Source organism: Pseudorasbora parva, chromosome 21 (assembly GCF_024679245.1).
Source record: "Pseudorasbora parva isolate DD20220531a chromosome 21, ASM2467924v1, whole genome shotgun sequence".
In the NCBI taxonomy this organism is placed as follows: domain Eukaryota; kingdom Metazoa; phylum Chordata; class Actinopteri; order Cypriniformes; family Gobionidae; genus Pseudorasbora; species Pseudorasbora parva.
The window spans coordinates 10,421,537-10,445,719 of record NC_090192.1 but is presented as its reverse complement, the minus strand read 5'-3'; the positions used below and the strand labels follow the sequence as shown (position 1 = coordinate 10,445,719).

Genomic DNA, 24,183 nt, shown 5'->3' with positions numbered 1-24,183 from the left:
CACATTAGACTATTTTATATCAGAATCTCTTTACACACACACATAATATCCTGGAGTGAGTTCTTTGTTCATTCAGCCTTTTAGGAATGAACAAACCACTGTAAAGTAACACAACCTCTTTCTGAACGGTTCATTTACATGGCCAGTCTGAAGATCCTATTGTGCATCAGGCTGATATTGAGAAGATAAACATGACATCATATTTTTATTTTCAGGAGGTATAAGAAATTACTTCATGGATATTATTCCAAGACTCCTAATAGTAAACAGCAGGGGAGTTTTGTAACCATTTTTGCTTTAATGTTTTTAACTCTTTGTAATGTCTCAAACTTTTATTTTAAAAAATCCACTAATTTATCTGCTACCAAATACAGTAGAAATTTGTATCCTTAAATTGTATAAATTAGTAGGCCTACATTAACATAAACATAGTAAATTAGATTAAGTGCAAAGAGTGCTGATGGATTTAAAAGAAGTATTTAAAAAAAATTTACTCAGATATTTTTTTGTAAATTTTAAAGCATTGGACTACTTTACTAGTTACTTGAAAAAGTAATCTGATCACGTAACTAGAGTTACTTTTATGCGTTACCTTTAACTCTGGTTGTAACACTTAATTGCATGTTGACATGGACAACGACGCACAATGATAATTAACATATGGCGTGGGGCTCCTGAGAAATGTAAAAATGTTATGCAATCTACCAACATAGCCATCCCGACTTCATTTTATGCATTTAAGCAAAGACACTTATTATAAAACTCAAAAAACAAACCCTGTTTGAAAATAATGAAAATATTTGGTTCATATCAAATGTGCCCTGATGCTGATTATATATAAGAAAATATTTTTATTAAAAGATTTGTATTTGTTTTTACAAACTGATGGAGAGCAGTAAACAGGCAGATTATGTGTATGAGCGAGAGGCAGGTGAAAAACAGGACGTTCACTCCTCCCAAATGCTGATAATAGTGCACATCCAGGCCCAGTCACGCTCCTTCTCTCTCCTCCCTCTGTTCTGAGCTCATTAGAAGCAGAAAGCTCTTACATAGACACACACTTAGCCAGAGACGTCTTCTACAGACATTAATTCAGTAATCTAATATGCAACTTTACATTTTGAATGTGTTTGTGAATGTTTTCAGCTGTTGTCAGGAGTGGCATGACAGGACAAGCAAACTGAATGTTTCTATTGCGAACACCTGACAGCTTCAGTGCCTCACAGACTGACAATAAAAAACAAGTAAAGTAGACTGAGAAAGAATACGAAGGCGCGCCATTTCCTTAAACCTTACTTACCGTACTTCCGTCAAACTATACAAAAATGTAACTGACAAATTCTCTGAAAGTGCCTTTAATAAGAAAGCCGTTTAAGCCCTGTCACACTTTTTTGTTGTTCTTGAAAAGGTTATGTGTGTCAACTGGTTGAGTGAGTTTCTTGTGAGGGTGGAGTAAATACCAGAGGAAGGGGTTATGACAGATGTTTTCAGCCTGCTAAAGCCTGAGAGTTTTCACATCTTTCACCAGGATCTTGTGATCACTCTTTATTATGTTTTTTAACGTATAAACCGAGTTACTCGCAGTAACCTTTTTTATATTTGTATTTTGTTGCAAAAAACTAGCGGTGTACTAGCTATGTGATAAACATGATATTGAATTTAAATAATTTGATTGAGTTATTGTGTAATGCAAAATAAATCGATTAAAAAAAATATTTTGCTTTTGTTGAAATTAAAATACCAAAAGTTTCACAATGAACATTTTTGATAATCGACAACCTTTATTCAATATTATTAAAAGATTTTTTAAGCATATTGGCTAACTGTGTGTTTTATTTGTGATGATGCAGTGAAACTATTTTCATGATTTATAAAAAATAATTTATGTGGTTCAGATACAATAATATTTTGAGTTTCTATTTATTAAACCCATAAATCAACTCAAATTTTTAATTTCAATAAACTCAACATTTTAAAGCAACCAGGTTACTTACTTTTTTTAAGTTAAACCAACAAGATATTTTTTACAGTGTGAGCATTTTCCCCGGTTTCTTGTCTCTTGGTTTTGGATTACTTGCCCTAATCATAATGTGCATTTAATTAATATTACCCAGTACTAAAAGGTATAATTAGACTAACAAGGATGCCTTAAAAACACCTTGCAATGTAACCAAATAAATTAATAAAATAATTTTGAAAATAAAACACATCTGGTTCACTATCTTTGGGGAGACTCTCAACAGACGTAATAGTTTTTAATACTGTACAAAATATTCTATCGACCTTAGACTACCCCTACCCCTAAATCTACCAATACCACAAAATCTTCTGCATTTTTATATTTTCAAACACACACACACACACACACACACACACACACACACACACACACACACACACACACACACACACACACACACACACACACACACACACACACACACACACACAAATCTCGCTGACTTGTTAAGCTCAAATTAATTCCAGATCTCTTTAGACCTTAACTCTTTAGAGGATCAGAATGAAGAAAAATTGAATCTTGAAATCCGAAAGGCTATAAAAAGAAATCTAAGTGCTTCCTGCATGCAGTTTCCAGACCAAAATGGAAAGACTGGAATGAAAAATGGAAGTGAAAGACTATAAAACATATTAAACACTTCCTGATTGCAGCTATCATGATCTGAAATGTTATTAAGAACTGGAAGTCAAAAGGTACTTGAAGATGAGAAAGTCTCCAGCAGCTGCAAACAGGTCAAAATGCTCCAGTCAGCAGCACATGGGGCCAGAACATATAAAAAATATATTCCTTTGCAAAAGATTTCTGCACACATTTTCCAATGCTTTATTTTAAATGATAGACAAGAAAAGTCCAGTCATCATTAGAATATTCCTCCCTGTTATTACTGAATCAAGAAACATTTTATGAGGCCAGAAATGGAGCTAACTATGGCTGGAAGAGCAGGAAATGCAGAGGGTTAATGCACAATTAACCATTTTATTGTTTGGTCTGTAACCACATTCATTTAATTGCACTTCAGAAGCATTTGACTGTGCACATGCTGCGTCAGGAGTCAAGATATCCTGATTATTTTGCTCAATAGCAAAGAGAAGTACGAGCAGAAATGCACACAAACAAAGACAAACACACATTCCTCTCCCATAAATGCCTTCCAAAGCACTTCATGGCATGGGCAGCCCATGTTTATTTGTCTGTTTTTGTCTACGAAGGGGGAAAAAAGTTATATGGAGCTTGGTGGGCAAAATGTGGAATCGTATCGCACCAAACTATTTTCTGAAACTAATTGCAATGTGCAGTTTTTGCTGTGGCAGTATGTGAGCAAAACCGTAGTGATGTCCGTTTATGATTGATACGTCACTCTGTCTGAGTTTGCTCAAATAGTAAAAAATGGGAAATAGTAAATAGTAAAACACAGGCTATAATGGTTGCTATGCACTTGATTATAAATAAAATAAGCTCTCTTTATACACGTTGTGCTGTATACTTTTACCCATACGCAGCAGTGATACTGCAGATTAATTTTACTGACTTGACGACTTTGAATTCCGTTCAGTCATTTAGTTCATTTAAACATATACTGGTAGTTAAAATTAGACTGGGTAGACCTCTACCGGCGATTTGATTTTGCACTGGAACTCAATCTGGAAACCTGTGCAACCTGTACATTAATTCCTACTGCAATTTTACGGGAACCAATCACAGAATGGCTTATTCACCTGGCGCATTATTGGCTGTTTTAACACAATGACTGTTAGAAAAGCGAAAAGTTGTTGCCCGTTGATAACGCTATCTTGTGATTTGATTGGTTGAAGGACTATCCAATAGCGTACAGAGTCATTTGAATAATGCTCATTTATCACGCCTCTTGTGCAGTAGAAAATACAGAGAGCAGACTCCCCAGACCAATGTTCAATCTTAAATTGAGCTTGGTCTGGTGATAGCCAGACAAAGTTGAAATATAACTTTTCATTTTATTACACTGTCCAATCCAGTACCTCCACCCCACCCAGTTGGACGAGGAGTGCGTGAAAATGTAAAATTAGTTGAGAGAAAGGAAAACGGTACTCAAGTGCCTTGTCGGAGTCCTTGCTCAGGAAGAGTTGCACAGGGAAGAGTTGATGTCTTAACACTCATCAGTCTTCACAAGAAGGCTGCTGCGGACTATCACTCTATTTATAATCACCTTAGTATCGTTATTGAAAGCAGCTCCCCCACAAACGTGTTTACCCACAAGGCAACGAGAACAAACGCTAACTCCTCACACACTGCGAGAATACACCAGAACAAATAATATGCAACAATGCACTACATAGACATCTAACAAGAAAATGAACAAACAATCAAATGAGAAAAGTTACAAACACTTACACAGTAGCTGTCTTCCTGTCGAACGATGCTTCTCTCTTACCCATAGCTAGGCCCATGGCTAGGATTGGATAAGATTTACATATTTAATGAGTTGCAGCTTCTGTCATACCTATGCCCCTATCAGTTCACTTCACATGAGGGAGGGATTGTTTTGAAAGCAACCGGAATTTTCTCGACCACACAGGGCTCGTAAACGTTTTTATCAAACCAACACAATAGCTGTGTCTCATTTCGTTAAATTTTGAAGGCTGCATCCTCTGGAGGACATGTCCTGTGTAGGATGCAGTATACGGAGTGTCCTCAGTCAGAATTAAACGAGATGTCCTTTGTAGGACACACAGGCAGGAAGTATCACGTTGCTATGCCAACACGTTCAGCCTCGTTGCCAGTCACGCCAGTTTATATGAATGAAAATTATTTATAACTTGAAAATTACAATTAAATGTTTCTTGTCTTGAGAGCAATGTACTGTTCTAAACGTTTAAAAAGCACTAAAGCGTTGTAGTCCTGTTAACCACAACTATGTTTGAGGTAATAGAGCTTAAAAAACAAAAACAAGCTTGAACTTATTTTAAACGCCACACCTACGCTTGCATGTATGTCTGGCATGTATTTTCATATAATATAAAAATATATATATGGCGGTTGTTAACGGCGACGCAAAGAATTGTGGGTTATCTCCAGCCGCGAAGGCTACACCTCATGCACACTCCGAAATCCTGAGAAAGAAGGACGCATTCGAAGGTCGCATTTGGAGTGTCCTACTCACTTTTTTGAAATGAGACGGCCTTATGACGTATGCAGCCTTCAAATGCGTCCTCCGGAGGACGCAGCCTTCTGAAATGAGACACAGCTAATGTAACGATTGAACGATATAAGCGGGAACCGTGCACACACACATACACACATGCGCGCGCCCTTCAAATGTCAAGTCAAGAGAGAGTGAATAGTGCCGATCAATATTATGAGATTCATCAGCCTGCCGACGGGCTTCCGTTTTGGTAGCCTGTCTAGAAAAAACACATAGATTAGTTGATTGTAATTTATTACATACCTTTCTATCAAAGTTGTCTGACATTATCAAGATGAATTTGTTCTGACACAGTTTAACTCTTGTTCTTGTCATCTTTTACCATTTTCTAACTACAGCAAATAAACTGTGATCATGAATACATTTTGGTTAAACTGTATTTATATTAATACTTATTGTATAACTGTATTTGGCCTAACTATATTGTATATATAAGTTGTACTTAAGACCTACTTAATCGAGTCAAAAAAGCATAACTATTTAATGCATTTAATGTACATTTAAACTATAAAACATTTAACTGCAAATAACATAAGTGTCCAAACCATTACATTATATTCGTAACAGTATATATTTCTGTAATTCAGTAAAAAAAGTACTTTTCTTAAAAGTATGATAAACTGTACTTCTTATTTACAAGGGGTGGGTGAGCGAATAATAATATTTTTGTTTTTTCATTTTTTGGTGAAAACTCACTCACTCACTCACTCACTCACTCACTCACTCACTCACTCACTCACTCACTCACTCACTCACTCACACACACACACACACACACACACACACACACACACACACACACACACACACACACACACACACACACACACACACACACACACACACACACACACACACACACACACACACACACACACAGGAATGTTAGCTCCAATGACAGTCTGTTTATTGGCCCAAAACTGAACATCACAGGGGGGATAAGACATCCGTTGTGTCAACAGCTTTCCTAATACCCAAAATCCTCAGAGAGAACTGCAGGTCAAATGAACTCAATCGTGTTAGGAGACCTGAAACAGCAGTGACATTCATCCAAATGAATGTCCCTAGGATACAGCGACATAATATGTAAAAACTTACAGCATGGTCAGATCATTTAAAACACATTTTTAACACTGTGTGAGTGTGTAAAAAATAAGACAAATGTACAGTTGCAATCTTATTTAGTTTATTATGTATTGTTTGTATTATAACTGCATTAAACCTACTTTATGAACATTTAAATTCACATTTATATGATACAGTGTACATAACAGTAAATACAACATTCAGTATTGTTTCTTCTTGCAGAACCTGTGTCCAAGCAAGCCAGACAAAACCTCTGCTCACCCTCATGCTCCTCACACTCGTCTCCCAAAGCTCCTCTACCAAGTGCAAGATTCAGTCTCTGGGTATTAATGGTTTCTGGGCAACCCCATATTCCAACAACTTCACGAGAATGCCTTTAGTTGATTGTCAGAAATCAATGTGCCACTTTAGTAAATCCATCTCAGAGATAATGTCCTCTGATACACTACAAAAATTCAGCAAATAAATGTAAACCAAAATGGCATGTTTGTCAAATAATAAAGATGATGTTATACAAGGGGAGAAAAAATGGCAAAATGGTATAAAGGCAAATCATGTGACTTTATTCAAGCTTGTTGGGTTTGTGGTAAACCATGCATTTGAGGCTATGAATAAACAGAATGAAAGCCGTTATCATACACACAGCAAAATTATGTACATACTAAACAGAACAAAAACAACACCTGATATTATTCTCAGGCATTTGTTATACAAAATGTATATTTTGTAAGTGCTACACTCTAATCTGGTAAAAAAATAAAAATAAAAAACAAATTCCCATCCAGAAAACCTTCATTTTAAGATTTTTCCAAAAATGTATAGCCAAAAAAAGTTTATCCGTATGCGGGGTGAATTTAATATTCAAAAATGACTAATAAAAAAAACAATTTAAACTGAATGGACATCACAAGAATACTGACAATCATGCAGCTTGAGAATGTTTCATATATTCTGCATAACAAGTAAACAATTGTCCCTCCTCAAACTGACCTTCTTCCATACTTGTACAAAAGCTCTGAGTCCAAATGTCTGTGCTGAAGTGAACTTCAGCTAGTGCTTTTTGCGACCTGTGTCCACCTTAACACTCCATTATAAGGCCACTGATAGACTGACGACATATGACAGATGGGCAAATCTCCACACAAACCCTGAGAAACGATAAAGCCCTGGAGATTTCTTTTGAATTGATTTACTTTTCATCACTAACTTCAGTATCTGAACCAAATATATTGATTGGATCACTTCATTTTTTGGTAACGTATCCATTAACATGTTGCTGAATCTTACAGTCCAACATTTCAATAAGCACAAAAGATATTCTTTGAGTTGTTCTCCTGGTTTCGAAATCCTTCAGTGTTCCCACACTTCTGACCAATCAGCAACCATTTTTAAAATTCACTGATATAGGTTTTTCCATGACCGTGGGAAGCCCGTATTACGCCTTCAAAAGAGTCACTTTTAATCACCCGTGACGTCCATATCAGTCAGTGGTTAATTTTACAGGGAAGCTTGTTTCTTTGTTGAGTGTTTATGGGTGTATTTGTGTTAACATTTTTCTATCTGGGTCACAGACTGCATGGCCAAGCGCTTTTGTCATGGTGATGACCTGAGCCAGGTAGTGACCAGTGTCAGGTTACCGCTGTAATAAAGAAACAAAACAAAAAAAAGCCTATCATCTTTCAGCCGGACCACCAGGATGACAATACCTCCTGCTTATTAAATTCTAGCATGTTCTGAGTCATGCAATGCACATACTTTAGTAAGATGTCTGAACAAACTTTGCCATCAATTATACAATCGAGATGTTTGCTATCATTTAGATTTAGAATTTAGGCTTACAGCTTTCGCCCGGCGGGCCCGAGCTATATCAAGACCTAGCAATATCCCCCAAAGGCAAATACATTTTCAGAAACTATGTAGTTTCTGATCTAGTTTATTTGGAATCATACTTATTTATTACTACTGTTTTTTGATTGACAGACGTAACATGGGGTGAAATTCAACATCCTGTCATGTGACATCAGAAAGCAGCTGATAAAAGACAGTGGGCCCTATCATACACGCGGCACAATTCGACGGCAGTTGCGACGCAAGTGTTTTTTGCTAGTTTTAGCCCGACGGTTATCATTTTCACGTCCAGCGTCACGTTGTTTAAATAGCAATTGCCCTCACTCCCGTCTGTTCACCCATGGTCTAAAAAACGAGGTGTGTTCAGGCGCATTGTTGGTGCATTGCTCCTTGAGGAAATTGAAAACGACTGCGCCATTGACCAACAACAGCCTGATCTTAAGTCAAAAGCAGTATTTTTTGTGTTATTTAAAGGCCGCGTTATGCGCTTATAGGCAGGTGCACAATGCACGTTCACTCTGTTTATTACACACACGGAAACTAAGCAGCACACAAACATTTTTAAAGCTGCATTCTGTAACTTTTTGCGCTCTACCATAAACAGAACTGCTTGCGTCAGAACATTGTAGCCGGAGCTTTTTCTCTCTGTTTTTCTCTGTTCTCAAGCGCAACTGGCTTTTAAAGGGAATGGGAGATGAGACTCTGATTGGTTTATTCCACATTACGCCTAAAACACCCATGACTCACTGGCTGCGTCCAAAACCTGGAAAATGCTGCCTTCGGAGGACACATTTGAAGGCAGGAAGGCATCAAGCTGCGTCCGAATCTAATGTTAGCTTCACTTCCTGTCTCCAGAGAGACCTTCATCTGATCGATTTTTGAAGGCAGCGTACATGTGTCCTTCGCTGCCTTTGATATCCCACAATCCTGTGCTTTCCATTCAGTGACAGTTGAGCTGGGGAAAAAAGATGGCATCCAGAAGTTGCGTTTGCGGGTCAGTTTGTGTGTAAATGTACGATTTTCACCAACATATTACACTTCTGATGTCATTTCTAGCGAGAAATCACTACTGTAGTAATTAAACATGTGTTTAGTTCTCACCAAAGCTCTCTCTATTTTGCTGTAGACCATTAAACACTGCAGTGCCTTAGGAGTCTGTCCCAAATTAGTTTCATGAGATGCCTTCATGCACAAAACGCTGTCTTACAAGTCATAGTCTGATGAGGCAGCGAGGCAACGAGTCAGCAGCCTAGGTTTTCGGACGCAGCCATTAAGAGAATAGTTAGGAGAGCGCAAGGCACAACGTAACGCAGGGTTAGTTGTAAAACGCATGGTTTAACCCTTTCCACACATGCCAGGATGACGAAACTTTGTGTATTTACTTGTTGCCATATCAACACTATATAGAGAAAAAATCGCGGCAAAATGAAAAAATCTTTGGAAGATATCACTGAACATTTATTTTACCATAGCAAAAGTATTTTTCATCTCTGTTTTTTGTGTTTATTTAAAATAAGACAAATCTGATATTATTTGAATCTTATATCTGTTATTTAAGAGTTGAGATGGTTCTCTAATGCTGGTCTAACAGCAGAAGACACGAGACACGGTTTACATCCCAGTTGAGCAGGTGGGGTGTGTTGTAACACTGTGTTACAGTTAGTGTTGGGCGATATGCCTAATTTTCCAATCGTCATATCGTCAGCCTGTGAGATCGCCGATACACGATCTTATCGCGTCGGGGCGGAGCAATCAGTGGCGTAACTTTGTTTTAAAAAGTGGGTGGGACAGTCTCACGAAAATGCGTATAAATAGTACGAGTGTGCAATCTGGTGGAATGTATACGTCAAAATGAGCTTTGGCTTACAAATGGTAGGCTACGCAGTTTTATGTGTGCATATGATACACACTTTATGGCGTATTATAAGGGGATGCATTTAAACATAATATAGCATTAGTGTCCAGATTTTTCACGTGAATAAAGGCATAGATTTTCACCCTTTAAATCCTCGTATTTTTTCTCATTAAAACCGAATATCATCAGTGATTTACATCAAGAGCAGGGACAGTTTTTGTGCATTTTGTTTCGTGATTTTACCGGAACGAATAAAAAAGTTAGATTAAAGTGCTCTGCACATGCACGAGCCACGAGAGAAATCTGCACCACTGAAAACGGCAACGAGCGCCAGATCGCCTCTTATTTAACAAACGAAATGATGCTCTTCTAGTTAACCATGTGTTGTGTTTGTATTAGTTAGGTTCATCCGTGAAGCAATCCGTGTGCAACTGATCCGCTGTTGCATACCACAAACACAGCATTTAGGCTATTCATTATTTTTTATTTAAAATCCAAAAGTTTTTACTGAACATGGCTCGTCAGAATTGAGGCTCGTCAGAACATTTATTCATATTTAGATTTAGCTCACAGAAGTGGCAAAACATTTAAACATAGGTTATAGCCTAAATCACAAACATTTTAAATTAGAAACTTGCAATAGGCTATTCAAAAACAGCCGACTCTCGTCTTTTCTTTCGTTTTTAAACCTTTTAAAGGAAATCCTGCAGTCTCGTTTCCTTGCGAGAAAAAAAGCCATGTGTTGACTTTGAAACAAGAGTATATTTTAAATTATATGCATCTGTGGTTAAATTACTAGATTTTCAGGCTCCATCGGAACGCGTGTTCAGTGCAGCGGGCAACATAACTCCCCACCGCAACCTTCTCAAACCCGAGAGAGTAAACCAGCTGGTTTTCTTTATACAAAACATTTTTGGGAATAGATTCCTGAATTGCATAACAATAATTGTTGTCTTAATTGTTTCTGGCCTTGTGTTTGTTTTAGCAATAAGTTCATTCGAGTAGCCTATAGGCCTACATTTGAGGTGATTTAATTGTTTTGCCGTTTTATTTGAGTTCTTTCATTGTGTTTTTTATTTATTAAAGCCTATTTCGTTATTTATTATTTTTAGGCTACCGTCAACCTGGTGTCGCAGCCTGTCTATTTTAATGGACTATTTATTTCTGTAGCCCATACAGCGGGCAAGGGCTAAAACACATTATTAGAAAATACATTGTCTGCTGACATTTAAGTATTTCACTGCACTTTAACAAGAAATCTTAGCTTAACGGCCAGTGCAATTTTTTTGTTCATTGTTGTTCAGTCGTAAGTCGTTTGAAATAAAGCTGCTTTTACTTTTTTAATGGTTGCTCTGTTCAAATTTATAGGCTATAGCCTATAATTATAATATAGCAATTTGTTATTGTATTATTATAAGTATAAAATAAATGTACATTTATGAAAAAAAAATGCTTTAGTCTGATGATGATGATGATGCTTATGTGAATTTGTGAATATAGGGCTAGGTTGATCACCTTGCAATTAAATTCTGAAACTACGTAGTTTTTTAGTCTTTAAAAAAACATTTTTTTCACTGAAGAGTAACTCATTTTTACATTTTAAAAGCGTGTGGTGTTGCACTCGCAGTAGCCTATATGCGGCACATAGCCTGTGAGTGCAACACCACGCGCTTTGATGTTGATGTGAATAGTAAGGCTAAGCAGAATAAGTACAATTAATGTAATGATGATGATAATAATAATAACTATGATCATAATATTTTCATTTAATAATGATTTTTTTTTATTATTATTATTATATTCATGGGGAGCGAGCCAAATATCGCCTTGAAATCGCCAACAGCTTCAGCTTTCGGCGATCTCTCTGCCTATCGTCGATACACGATACTATCGTCTATCGGCACAACCCTAGTTACAGTGAACTATGAACTACTATTAGAACTATGATGTTATATTCTATACTTTTATGAATTCGTTTCATTCATAGAGAAAAGGGTAAATAAGGACTGAGATTCAATGTTCAGAAATTAATTTTTATTAATCATTGTTATTGTTTTTAACTATGCTGTATAGCTGTATTAGCGATGTGTTTGTTGTCAAAATCAAAAATGTGTGTATTTTTAATGATTAAAAATATTCTATTATTTTATTTTTAAAAAGTTAATAATTGTATTGACAAAATATTTTAGTTTGTTTGGGATATTTATTGATCATATCAGATAACATTTTAAGCCGTCATTTACTCATGTTACAATGTACCCCACCTATGGGGCATGTTGTCATATTTCACTTCCAGTCTTTCGGGGTAAATCAAGAAAAAAGTATACACTGTATTAATGAAAGTTTCTCTCTTTTTATTTATTTACCATTGCATATCTCTGCGTAATAGTAAAATGCAATAGTTATTGTTCAATTTATTTGGGTGAGTAGGATAATGGCATCTCATTGTACCCAATTTTTTAAAATGCTTTTTTCATTCATGGAGCGAAACTTTCTCTTATTGTTTACAGTTTATGAAATGTAATTTATATAGCGCTTTACACTCACATCGGGGATCTCTCCTCAACCACCACTGAGTTACTCCCATAATTTGTGCAAAAACTTCATGGGGCATAAGAAAAGGGAGAATAGACCTGTGTTTTAGTTCCCTTTTTGTCCAATCTTTTTAAACAATGAGCAACTGGTTTGCTTCTATGGGTTTCCGGTGTTCCTATTCTCCTGTGTTCAAAAGTGTGTTTTGTTCTTATTTAAAGGGATAGTTTACCCGAAAACTAAAATTTGATGTTTATCTACTGACCCCCAGTGCATCCAACATGTAGGTGTGTTTGTTTCTTCAGTAGAACACAAATGAAGATTTTTATCTACTGTTGCTGTGTGCCAGTCATATAATGCATGTGAATGGGTAACAATTCTATAAGAGCAAAATAAATATGCTTAGACAGCATGCACAAAGAGTCCTGTGGCTCATGATGACACATTGATATCAAGACACAAAACGACCAGTTTGTGTAAGAAACTGAATCATATTTATACTTTTTTATTTTCTTCCTCAAATACATCGCTATATCCAACAGCCTTGAATGTGCATCATTTTTGGTAAGGTCAATAATACACGCGCTGGATATACACGCTTCACTTTCGGCAAGGTCAATATACACGCTCTGGCGTCAAGTACGTGTAAAGACATCACTTCCAGTATACACGATCTGCCGTAGTTTACGCCAACGGCAGAAGTGAATCTTGTACACGATGCCAGAGCGTGTATATTGACCTTCCTTACCGGATGTGAAGCGTGTTCCATTGTAGCATTGTATTTGAGATAAAAAATTATATAAATACAGCACGATTTGTCACACAAACTGATCATTTTGTGTCTTAAGACATGAGCCACAGGGCTCTTTGTGCATGTTGTCTAAGCATGTTTTTTTGCTCTCATAGAGTTGTTAGCCATTCACATGCATTATATGACCTACACACAACAGAGTCAACGGCTAGAGTTAAAAATCTTCATTTGTGTTCTACTGAAGAAACAAAGACACCTACGTGTTGGATGCACTGGGGATAAGCAGATAAACATCAATTTTTCATTTTTGGGTGAACTATTCCTTTAATAAACATATCCCTAGATCCTCAACTCTCCTTGCCTTCCAACCAAACAGCGACACCTGACACTACCTGGCACTGACAAAGAATAGCAAGTAGTATATCATGGTTTATGGTTTAGTTTAAAATCAAATCAGCAATAAACAGACAAGAATGGCATTATGAATCTAGCTTTTTTTTAGCTCACATAACAGAACTATTTCCACAGCCTCCATCTTGAGTATTGTGATTTGTCTTATTCATTTTTATATGACACGTTCTTCTCATACTGTCACTGGTCATATTTAAAGCAGAGGAGCACAACATTGACTGTGTACATGAGGGGTCAAACTCTGACGTGATATAATCAGTGGATATGGTACACTTAGTGAATGACTGAACTGGCCACATTTGACATATCATTAGCATATGTTTTAAGGATGTTACATAGCAGTTTCTATACTGTATAGTGAGGCAGACAAATGGAATTGTAGAATAATAATGTAAAAAAAAAATTAAACTTATTAAGAGTATTTATTTGTAGGCTAAAGTTGGATGAGGTGTGTAGTTTGTATATTTGTGATATTTAAATTTGTTAAACGTAAAATGAATGATTGTGAAAATGATGAAGAAATGATGAAGAAACGCATGAATATCCATGTCCATATGGCTTTCCTCAAATAAAAGGAACATGCAAACTATATTTAGAGAACAGTGCATTCTTTGCACATAGTTTGGTCATAATCAAGGGTTTAAAGGGAAACGGCACTTGAGTTTAAAGCCTTAAGTTAAGGATATAGTGATACAACTTCAACAGTGATACATCAACATCGAAGTATGCTGAAGGCAATGTAAGGTGTGTATTTGGGAGCACACTTGAAAGTGTGATTTTGTGAGCGTGCATTTGTTCTCTCATACGGTGGATGTAGCAGTTGGTTTGACTGTGATGCTCTGCGCAATATCCTCCCTGTTGATCTTCTTCAGTGCTGTACAAAGCGTATCAATATTAGCCGAATCCTGGCTCGCCCAATGAGACAGAAGGGCCTGGATGGGCCTCTCTTCCTGCTTGAAGTTAGCAATGTGTTCTTCTTTGTATCCAAGTAGCCCGGCCAGACTGCACCAATCGGTTTCCTCGCTGGCCCCTGACTCCTCCCCTTCACAGGTACAATTCAGCAGTTTTTCAACCTCCTCCCGTGTGTGTAAGGGCAAGGACAGAGCTGAACTTCCATCTATCTTGACCACTAAAACAGAGCAAATGCATTTAGCCAGCTGGATTAATATAATTAAAACAAGACTACAAAGAAGCAAATCTCCGTATTTGCTCTGTGACAGCAGCAGCATGCGTAGCAGATCTAGTCCACCCAAGACCAAATACAATAACACTGTCATATCCATTTACATACCAAACTATCCAGCAGAGGTGTACAGTCCATATAAACTACAAATGCTCTGTATTCCCAAGCCATTTGAGAGAATGAGTTCAGGGACTGGCTAATTCAAATTAACATCAAATTCCCTTGTTGTCATTTGAGGTGTAACATAAAGCTTACATAATGTTGGGGATATACGTGTAACTGTCCGTAAATTATTTATTTGCCAAATGACTGTAATTTCCTCTGCCAGTTACAGAAGGATTCAGGAGCCTTATTTATAACCATTGCGTACGCACAAAACAGTCCCAGGAAGAGGCGTATGGCACTTCCTACCAGTGTTGCCACAGTTACTTTGAAAAAGTAATCTGATTACTCCTTTAAAAAGTAACTTAGTTACTTTACAGATTACTTGATTTTAAAAGTAACGAAGTACGATTACAAGTTGAGTTACATTCAGCAGTTGCCGACAACACCCCTGCCGCCTCAACATAGAAATGACAACCGTCTTTGCCAAAACTCACTTTATTGGAAGTGCATTTTTAAGAGTAATGTCAACAATGTATCTCCTGACATTTTAAGCTGAAATTAAAAAAATATTTCCTGAAAAAATGCTCTCCCCGAGACGCAAGAAGAAAGCAAAAATATTTTATTTTTATTTTTTACTAAGGACAATGACTAAAATAGTAACTCACAGTGACTTGGATAAATTACTTTAAACTGATTACTGGTTTGGAAAAAGTAACGTGTTAGATTACTCGTTACTGGAAAAAAGTAGTCAGATTAGAGTAACGCGTTACTAAGTAACTAAGTTACTGGCATTACTGCTCCCTACGCATAAGTTGTGAATTATAAAAACTAACTCTGACCCATGTGTTTTTGTGTGAATAATGATCAATAATGCACAATAAGGCTTATCTGTTTCCATTAAAATATAAAGCAATTGAAAATAGCCTATTATTTAACCAGTGGAAAAGATTGATAAAAACTTTCTCTGAAATGTATTTGATACTATTTTTATTTATTTATTCAAAAACAAGGCAAGGATAGGCTACTGAATGATTTTTAGCAATGCAATATGAGGGCACATCCTCATTTTATATTTTCTTAATGTCTTGTAACGTATTTACACGGGTATCATGTGGATGAATATGAATATGCAAAGTATATGCAGATGGCGTTATGCATAGTAAAACTAGGTGTTGTAAGGTCTATATATGGTCATTTCGTGGAGGAGATGGGGGGGAGATGCGGGTACACACAATCTTCCGCTGACTGGGTTATATAAAGTTTTGCGCAGGTTCTGGCGTATGCATTTTGAACTTTGAGAGGTGTTACATTTTCTTCATAAGTTGAATACGAAAGGTGGTCCGCCAGAAGCAAGATATTTTAATTTATAGTTTTAAATATGGATATATTTCTTACACAAACCCATCAATTTTCTTTAGAAGGCCTTTATTAACCACCCAGAGCTGTGTGGATTATTTTTTTGGGTTTCAAATTTTGGGATGCCATTCACTGAAAACTGAACTGGAAAAAGTGCTTTAAACCAACCTTTTTTGGACATAAATAAAATTAAAAAAAATAACAATGCTGTCAATATTAATTACATACAGATACTCATAAGATCACATTGTTAAAATACATCGGTAACGATTAGGGGTAGGTTTAGGGGAAAGAATATACAGTTTGTACTGTATAAAACTCGGTGTGCGCTTAATATATTTGCAAACATTTGAAGGAACATTGAATATAAATGCAATTCATATCTAATAAAGGTTGATTTAAATCACCTAATTTATGTATTTTGACCTAATCTAAAGTGAGAACTATTTACTGTTAATACGTTGTTAACAAAGCATTATCTAACTCTTTACATATGAGTTAATTAAACAATAATCATTTGTTAATTACAGTAACAATGAATGAAAAACTCACTTTTTGTATAGAGTCTATTAATGTATTAACTACAGTTTACAAGCTATTAATTATTAACTATAAACTAATAGTTTAAAAACGATTTGTAACTACTTTATTACAGAACACTTATAATAGTGTTACCATAAGATGGGTTATGAGGAAATATTACCTCAAAATGTAGATCTGTATGCAGGAGTGAGGTACTGTATCTAAATGAAAAACATATGCCTCTCTCGCTTTTGCTCACGTGCCAGCAATTACCATAGGTTGCGACCCCTGACCTAAGGGTTTGTACCTGTATGTGGAGGCCCCTGGCCCTCCTGCAGGCTCTGACTGTCCACTGAGATGCCGCTGTCACTGTGGAGTTTCTCTCCCTCAGGAGAAGGAGTCTGACTGGGGTTTGCACTGCATGCCCTGTTATTGGCTCCTTGCTTATTCTTCTTACAACTGTTCCACCTAAAAGACATCATTGAAAACAGCAAACAGCACATCAGAAGCTTTTATTTTCAAAATCATTATTAACTTCTAACCTAAAGTGTGACATTTCTTTACCACTCTTCCACCCTCTGCTATTGTTCCCTCCCCATAGGTTGAGCCAGAAATGGGACAACCCAAACAGGCAACCCTTTGAAAGTTCCAGGCCATTCACACCCTTAAGGAACCAAAGCGAGTCAATATCACACCCTCCAGCAGTGATTTTAATATTTTATGACCCCTTCCTCCACAACTGCCATCTGTGTAAACTCAGAACTCATCTTTTATTTTATTTTTATCTACATTGTTATCAATCTGCAAAAACATAAAAGGTGGAGGTCTAATTTTATTTCATGCATTCTGACTTATTAACACTGTTAAAGAATTGGACTCTCATGCTCAACATGTACGTTTCGGAGCTTGTTTTTTTCGAGTATAGCCCTGCATGATACCATAAAGGGTGGAATTGCTTGTATGGGCACTTCTCCCAGATGAGTGTGTGCACACATCACCAAAAAGAGCTAGAGCAAGACTATCAACTAGCTTCGTTCAGGATACGGAAGCAGTCGGCAGCGCTGTCATTTAGTTTTTAGACCACGAAATCAACAATGTGTGTGTGTGTGTGTGTGTGTGTGTGTGTGTGTGTGTGTGTGTGTGTGTGTGTGTGTGTGTGTGTGTGTGTGTGTGTGTTCATGACTCTTTAGCTCCGGCCACTGGATGCCTGCAACAGCTAGGCTGTTTTCGGAAAGAATCGGTACAGCGTGTGTTTTTTAATATGATAAATACTTTCTTATAAAGAAGATAAACTAAAGACTCTTCTGAGATATGAAGGATGCAATACTTCTCTATAAGTACTCAAGAGTAACATGAGAAACTGTGTGTGTTATGTACCCTTTAAGGTTTCAATCAGAAATGAACTCCAGAAATGTTTTTGAATCTATTCTGGGACCAGTGGTTCTGTTTTTATCCCACATAATAAACAATGTGCTCGTGATGGATCAGATGGAAAAACAGCCTAGAAGCATTTTTTCCTTCCTTTTTTACTTTATAAAATAGCTGAACTAAAGCCTACATAGCACCGTGCTTTGTGAGTGGAGAGAAGAACATCACAGGGAGAAAATAATTCCAGTCCTCCTCACCGTTTAAAGATGATGAAGGCCACCAGGCCCAACAGCACTGCAGCCAGTATGGAGGTGTAGATGGGAATGAGGTTGTCGCTCAGCCTGTGGATTCTCTTCAGCCCAGGGTCAGCCGTGGTCACACTCTCCGTAGGACTTTCGGGTGGAGACTTGTCTGTATATGAGACAACTGATGGAGAAGGAAAAGTAGGAAGGGAAGGAGCAGGAGCAGGTGTATCATATGGAATAGGTGAAGGAGAAGGATAGGCTGAGCTGTTAGGAGGATCTGTGTCTGTTGGAGGAAAGGGACAAAGAAAAAGAAAAAGACAAAAATCTGTTAGTTGCTAAAAAGCTGTTTTAGTGTGTGAAATGGAACGAGGGGGTTCTAAAGCAAGTTAAAATGCTGATAAAATTAATTTTGTTATTTCAAATTAGCCACAATTTGCTAGTGAAGAATTGTCATACTAGGGGATCACTAATAGAATCAATTAATAGGCCGATTTCAAAACACGTCTTCCTGACGCCTCAGAGCTTGATGAATCAGCGTATCGATTCATGATTCGGATGGTGTGTCAAATCGCCAAACTGCTGAAATCACGTGACTTTGGTGATCTGAACCACTGATTCGATCCACTGATTCATAACGGTTCAAACCTTCACGAAGCAGTGTTTTGAAATCGGCCATTGCTATCATTGCTAATAAGTCGTTATTTAGGGTATTTAGTACACAAAAACGATTTGTCGTGTCCAAAAAAATTTGTAGAACCACTGTAGTGAGGTCTTACAGGTGTCGAATGACATTAGGCTGAGTAATTAATGACAGAATTTAAATTTTTGGGTAAACTAACCCTTTAAAGGGGTGGTTGCATGCGATTTCACTTTTTTAATTTTAGTTAGTGTGTAATGTTGCTGCTTGAGCATAAACAGTATCTGCAAATGTTACAGGGCTAAAAGATCAATACAAACGGAGATATTGTCTTTTAAAGTTACGGCAGTTTATTGCCTACAAAAATGGCCGGTTTGGACTAAAACAAGCTTCTTCCCGGGTTGGTGACATCATAAACCCTTGCTAGTCACCGCAGATGTGACTTCTGACTGTAATGGTAGGGGCCATGGCGTTTCCGGCAACCTGTGCTTGGCACTTCAGCCAATAAAAATACATGAAACTACATTTGGCCATCTAACCAATCTAAGACCATTGCATTTTAAGGAGGGATGGGCTTCATAAAAGCAGGAAACAAACGAGCCGTTCAAAGGACAGTGGAGACAGCGGTGTGAAATAAAGGTCAAATATAAGAAAAATGCGGCGTTTTAAAAAACAAGAAGTATTAAGACTTATACTGCGCCCAATAAACACAACCAAGCCTAGAAAAAAACATGAAACCACCCCTTTAAGGTTAGGTTAGTTACACCATCAGCTGGCCTATACATGGAATCTGTGTCTACTTTTGTGGAGAAAGTTTACAGATTCCATCCAGGTTGTCATTATAGCTACTAAAACTATTCCAAAATAAAGGACACAAAGACAGCCCAGAGTATATTGTAAAATTGAGTAAAAGCACATTAGAACTAAGACTGCATTGTCTTGGCCCTGTCAGCTCTGTTCGCCGGCAAGCTATAAAATTATTCTTTTGATTGGATTATATTTGATTCAATTGGGGTCCGTAATAAACAGGCTTTGTCCTGAGTCAAACCTAATGGACACTCAGATACTGCAGGAGACTATGATTAGATTGGAGAGGTATAAGCTCAGCCCAAGTAGGACAGGCCTCGCCCAGGGCTACCGTGTGTGTGTGTGTGTGTGTGTGTGTGTGTGTGTGTGTGTGTATGTGTGTGTGTGTGTGTGTGTGTGTGTGTGTGTGTGTGTGTGTGTGTGTGTGTGTGTGTGTGTGTGTGTGTGTGTGTGTGTGTGTAAGTTATACCATAGACAGATGGACAGACACATTGAAGATCATCAGATATTCTGGCTGTAGGGGGTTGGGGGGTCATTTGGGGGATTGGTTTGGGGAAGGGCCATGCTCTAGGGAATGTTGCGTATGGATTTATTGATCAAAGTACTGCAGCATGAAACATTTTGGAGGGAATTTTGGGCATGTGAGCTTGTTTTGTTGCAAGCATAATTGACCTCATTCATGAAACACAAGTAGAACAAATTCTGTAGAAATAGTTTTGACACAGTATTGTTGAATGGAATGGAATATTAGAAAGCATAATACAGTTGCTAATAGAGTGCAATCCACTTTTTGAGCAGCCTCGGCTCTGTAAGTATTTTCCCATTTATTTTTCCCATAGGAATCTTTAAAAAGTCTTTGTTAAAGAGTTAAAAAGCCATGAACCAAATAAACCAGCTATAATGTGAAACACAGCATTACCACAGATCAATCACATTCTATGACTCGATCTGTATATTTAAAACGCAATTAGATTTACGGTAAAACTGTAAAAAGTTACAACCGACACGCATGTAAACAGTACAGTATAAAGATGAGACTTTTGCGCCACGTTTTGCTTTGTAACATAGGAAAAACTAATAAATCATAGTAAAGCACACATCTTTATTTAGAAGAATTTGTCTCCATTCAAACAAGCACAAACACAACACATGCATAGATCTTGAGAAAATCCTCACATAGTGACATGACATGCATCCAATCTGACACCACTTATAGTCCTGAAAACAATATTTGAGTAACTTATCAGATTTTGAAATGAGTTTGTAGGTAAACAGGCCTGAAATTACATTTTTCAATTCGTATCCGCTTCCTTTTCCTCCTGCAATCTCGGAATAATATGCCAGTCCGTAAGCACACACTCACTCACACATATTGAATCACTGGAGAAGGGACACCAGACACCAACATGGACAGAGATGTTCTTTGTCAAGAAACAATCCCCTCCTCACACACACACACCCCACACCCATGTCTCTGTAACTCCTCTGCCTCTCCGTATTGCTTTCTTTCTTTTCCATTATCTCTCCATCACATCTCTCTCATGCATGGTTGACCTTTAGTCGGGCAGTTATCCTCTAATTCATTAAGATGTGACTCACTCCTCTACATAGTTTTGTCTTTTATTTTCTAATGCTCAGCTTCCTGATCCCCTATCCCTCTAAGTAGTTTATTATACTTTTGTTGTTACTGTTCTTATACACACAAATACCGTATCAGCGGATGATCAGAGGCATAAATATGAAGTGTCACATGAGAAGGAGCAGTGCCTCCTTGTCGCTGGTTACCTGACAATGTGATACTGTCTGGCTTTCATGTATTGTAAACGGCCCACAAATCAACCCGAATGGATCAAACTGGTGGACAAAGATAGTTACAGATTAAACAACATACCCATTCAAACATCTGATCTCTGAAGCATCACTTTGTGTCAAGTCTGAACCAAAATTAACTTTGAAAGACCTAAAACACAAAATTATCAGTAAATGAAAACATAACGGTTCAGTATCTCCAGTACCCGCCACTGACAGTAACAAAGAAGAACTGCAAATATCAAGAATCTTTGTATTGCGTCTTCATGGATGTAATTCTAATTTGAATCTGTTTAGTATTCTGGGACATTCCCGCTGCTTTCATCCTCTCAGATATGTGGTTTAAAAATGTTCTGTTTCTTTCTTTAGAAAGAAACAGAACCGGAGAACAGGAGTTTAATTTCACTCTACAACCACATAATTCCCCAATTATCTGACATATTTCATAACTTGAGTGAGAGGAAAAATAGTTCTAACATTAGTAACTGTCATGAAAAAAGTGCAATGCTTGCACCTCACATCATATGTTTGTCAATGACAAGTTATTGAGTATTGATCTAAAAAAAAAAAAAAAAGTTAATTAAGGTTCTCAACCACAGGGCTAGGGCCCACTAATGGCGCTCAGGAAACTTCCAAAAAGGTTTCCAGCACAGACTGTAAAAAAATATGGATGTAGTGTCGGTGATGTTACCAATAGGATTCTGAAGAGCAGTTTTAAAGTGTAAAGTAGGGTCTGGCTAGCCTGACAAGCCAGACCCACATCAAGATGTTTGGTCTGGAAACTCAAAACCTTTGACAGCTCAATCTGAGGGGCGGGATAAACGGTTGTCTTTCAAACTTCCTCTGCACGCGATAGGATAGCACTACAACCAACCAGAGCAACGAAGGTGAAGCAGAACTAGCTGACAGATTAAACTTTCGCCGCATCCGGTCGAAAAAACTCAGAACACATCTTCCCTTTTTAAGAATGACTTCAGTGCCGTTCTTTGTTCTTTTCTCAGAGAAAAGCTGAACTCCAAGTCTTTCAGAGTCACAGTCAAAGCTGATTAGAAAGACCGCCGTTCGCCAGTTTCTGTGTTTACTAGAAGCACGCAAACGCAACTCGCCCGCCCACCGACTCTATACACGATGTGATTGGCCCGACCAGAGTTTGGCTTTTACAGCTCAGACGTGTATTGAGAGTTCCTAGACGACACTCGCGGCAGATTAGATTTGCTGCCGCTAGGGTGCGTCTACATTTCTAGGCTAGGGTCTGGCATCATCTCGCGTCACTCCTGAATAACAGAAAATGGGTGAAGAGGCAGGAGGTGGGCGGAGTTGAGGTGACGTGATGACTAACAGACAGCGGATAAATGGCTATCCACCTGTCACTCAAAGTGGCCACGCCCTTAATTATGCAGAAGTTTAAAGGGATAGTTCACCCTTAAATGAAATCAAAGCCATCTTTTACTCACCTTGTTGTTGATTCAATGCCCTATGTCCTTCTATCCCTGTCAGGCCTCAAAAGCAGTTATTTTAAAAATAGTTCTGCATGCGCTCCTTCCTATTATGGCAGTGGATAGCGACCATGGTAAAACATGACAAAAAGTATACAAAAGTATGACGCAATGATACAATGAGAAACCCGCCATATATGGAAAGTGTTCAGAAGGCATACTATAAGGTTTTGCGAGAAATAAACTATTATTCAGTCAAAACATTGAGCTTAGCTGTTACTCCGTTACAGCTGTGCGCGTTCCGGTAATGACTAGTAGAAACGCCAGCATGCGCGGCACTCATGCTCACGCACTGTTGTCATGACAACCAGTACACAATATTCACTTCCGGAGGTTTTATTATTAGTATTGTATTATTTCTTATCATATACCTTGTAGAAAAGACGAGAGTGGTGTTTTTTTCTTTTGAGCCTGATTTCTCAAAATGTTGCGGGTGTCTTTATCGTGGGTGCCATGACAACAGTACAAGAGCATGAGCCGCGCATGTTGTCGGTTCATACTATTTTTTTTATTTTTTATTATTATTATAGAAATCAAATAACAAACAATGAGCCATCACAGTAGCAAACATCATTAATACATAAAATAATTACATATATCATAATATATATAAAATAAATAAAAATAAATAAATAAAAAGGAGACTTAAAAATTGTGTTAATAAGGATAAAGGGAATTAATTATTAAAACATTTTTGAGAATATATCAGTTATTGCCATGGCTTTCTTGTTTTTTTTTTACCAATTTAAGAGACCAATTTGGAATAATTGGAAAAATGGTTTTGATTTGGAAAATTTTGCTTTATGAATATGAAACTTACCCAATAAAATAAAGAGGTTTACAATGTTACATAAATTCCTGTCTTTACAATCAAAGTATGTAATCATCTGTTTTCCTTCAATTGCACTGTAAAAAATTATATGTTCAATAAGTTATGACAACATATGTTTTTACATTGTTTTAACTCATCAAAA

The 24,183-nt window shown here is 37.3% G+C and overlaps 1 protein-coding gene across 2 annotated transcripts in view; it reads right to left on the bottom strand.

The window, feature by feature from the left end:
* Window positions 1–13,499: 13,499 nt before the first annotated feature.
* ngfrb (nerve growth factor receptor b) overlaps window positions 13,500–24,183 on the bottom strand; it is a 52,018-nt gene continuing 41,334 nt past the window's right edge. The window contains exons 4-6 of one of the 2 annotated variants that reach the window (XM_067430224.1): window positions 18,473–18,641; window positions 17,155–17,315; window positions 13,500–14,810 (exon numbers count right to left, since the gene is read on the bottom strand). In XM_067430224.1, the coding sequence (XP_067286325.1) occupies window positions 14,482–14,810; window positions 17,155–17,315; window positions 18,473–18,641 (659 nt within the window). In that variant the 3' untranslated portion in view covers window positions 13,500–14,481. Of the gene's footprint in view, window positions 14,811–17,154; window positions 17,316–18,472; window positions 18,744–24,183 lie in introns of both variants that reach the window. The other variant, XM_067430223.1, reaches the window with a different exon arrangement.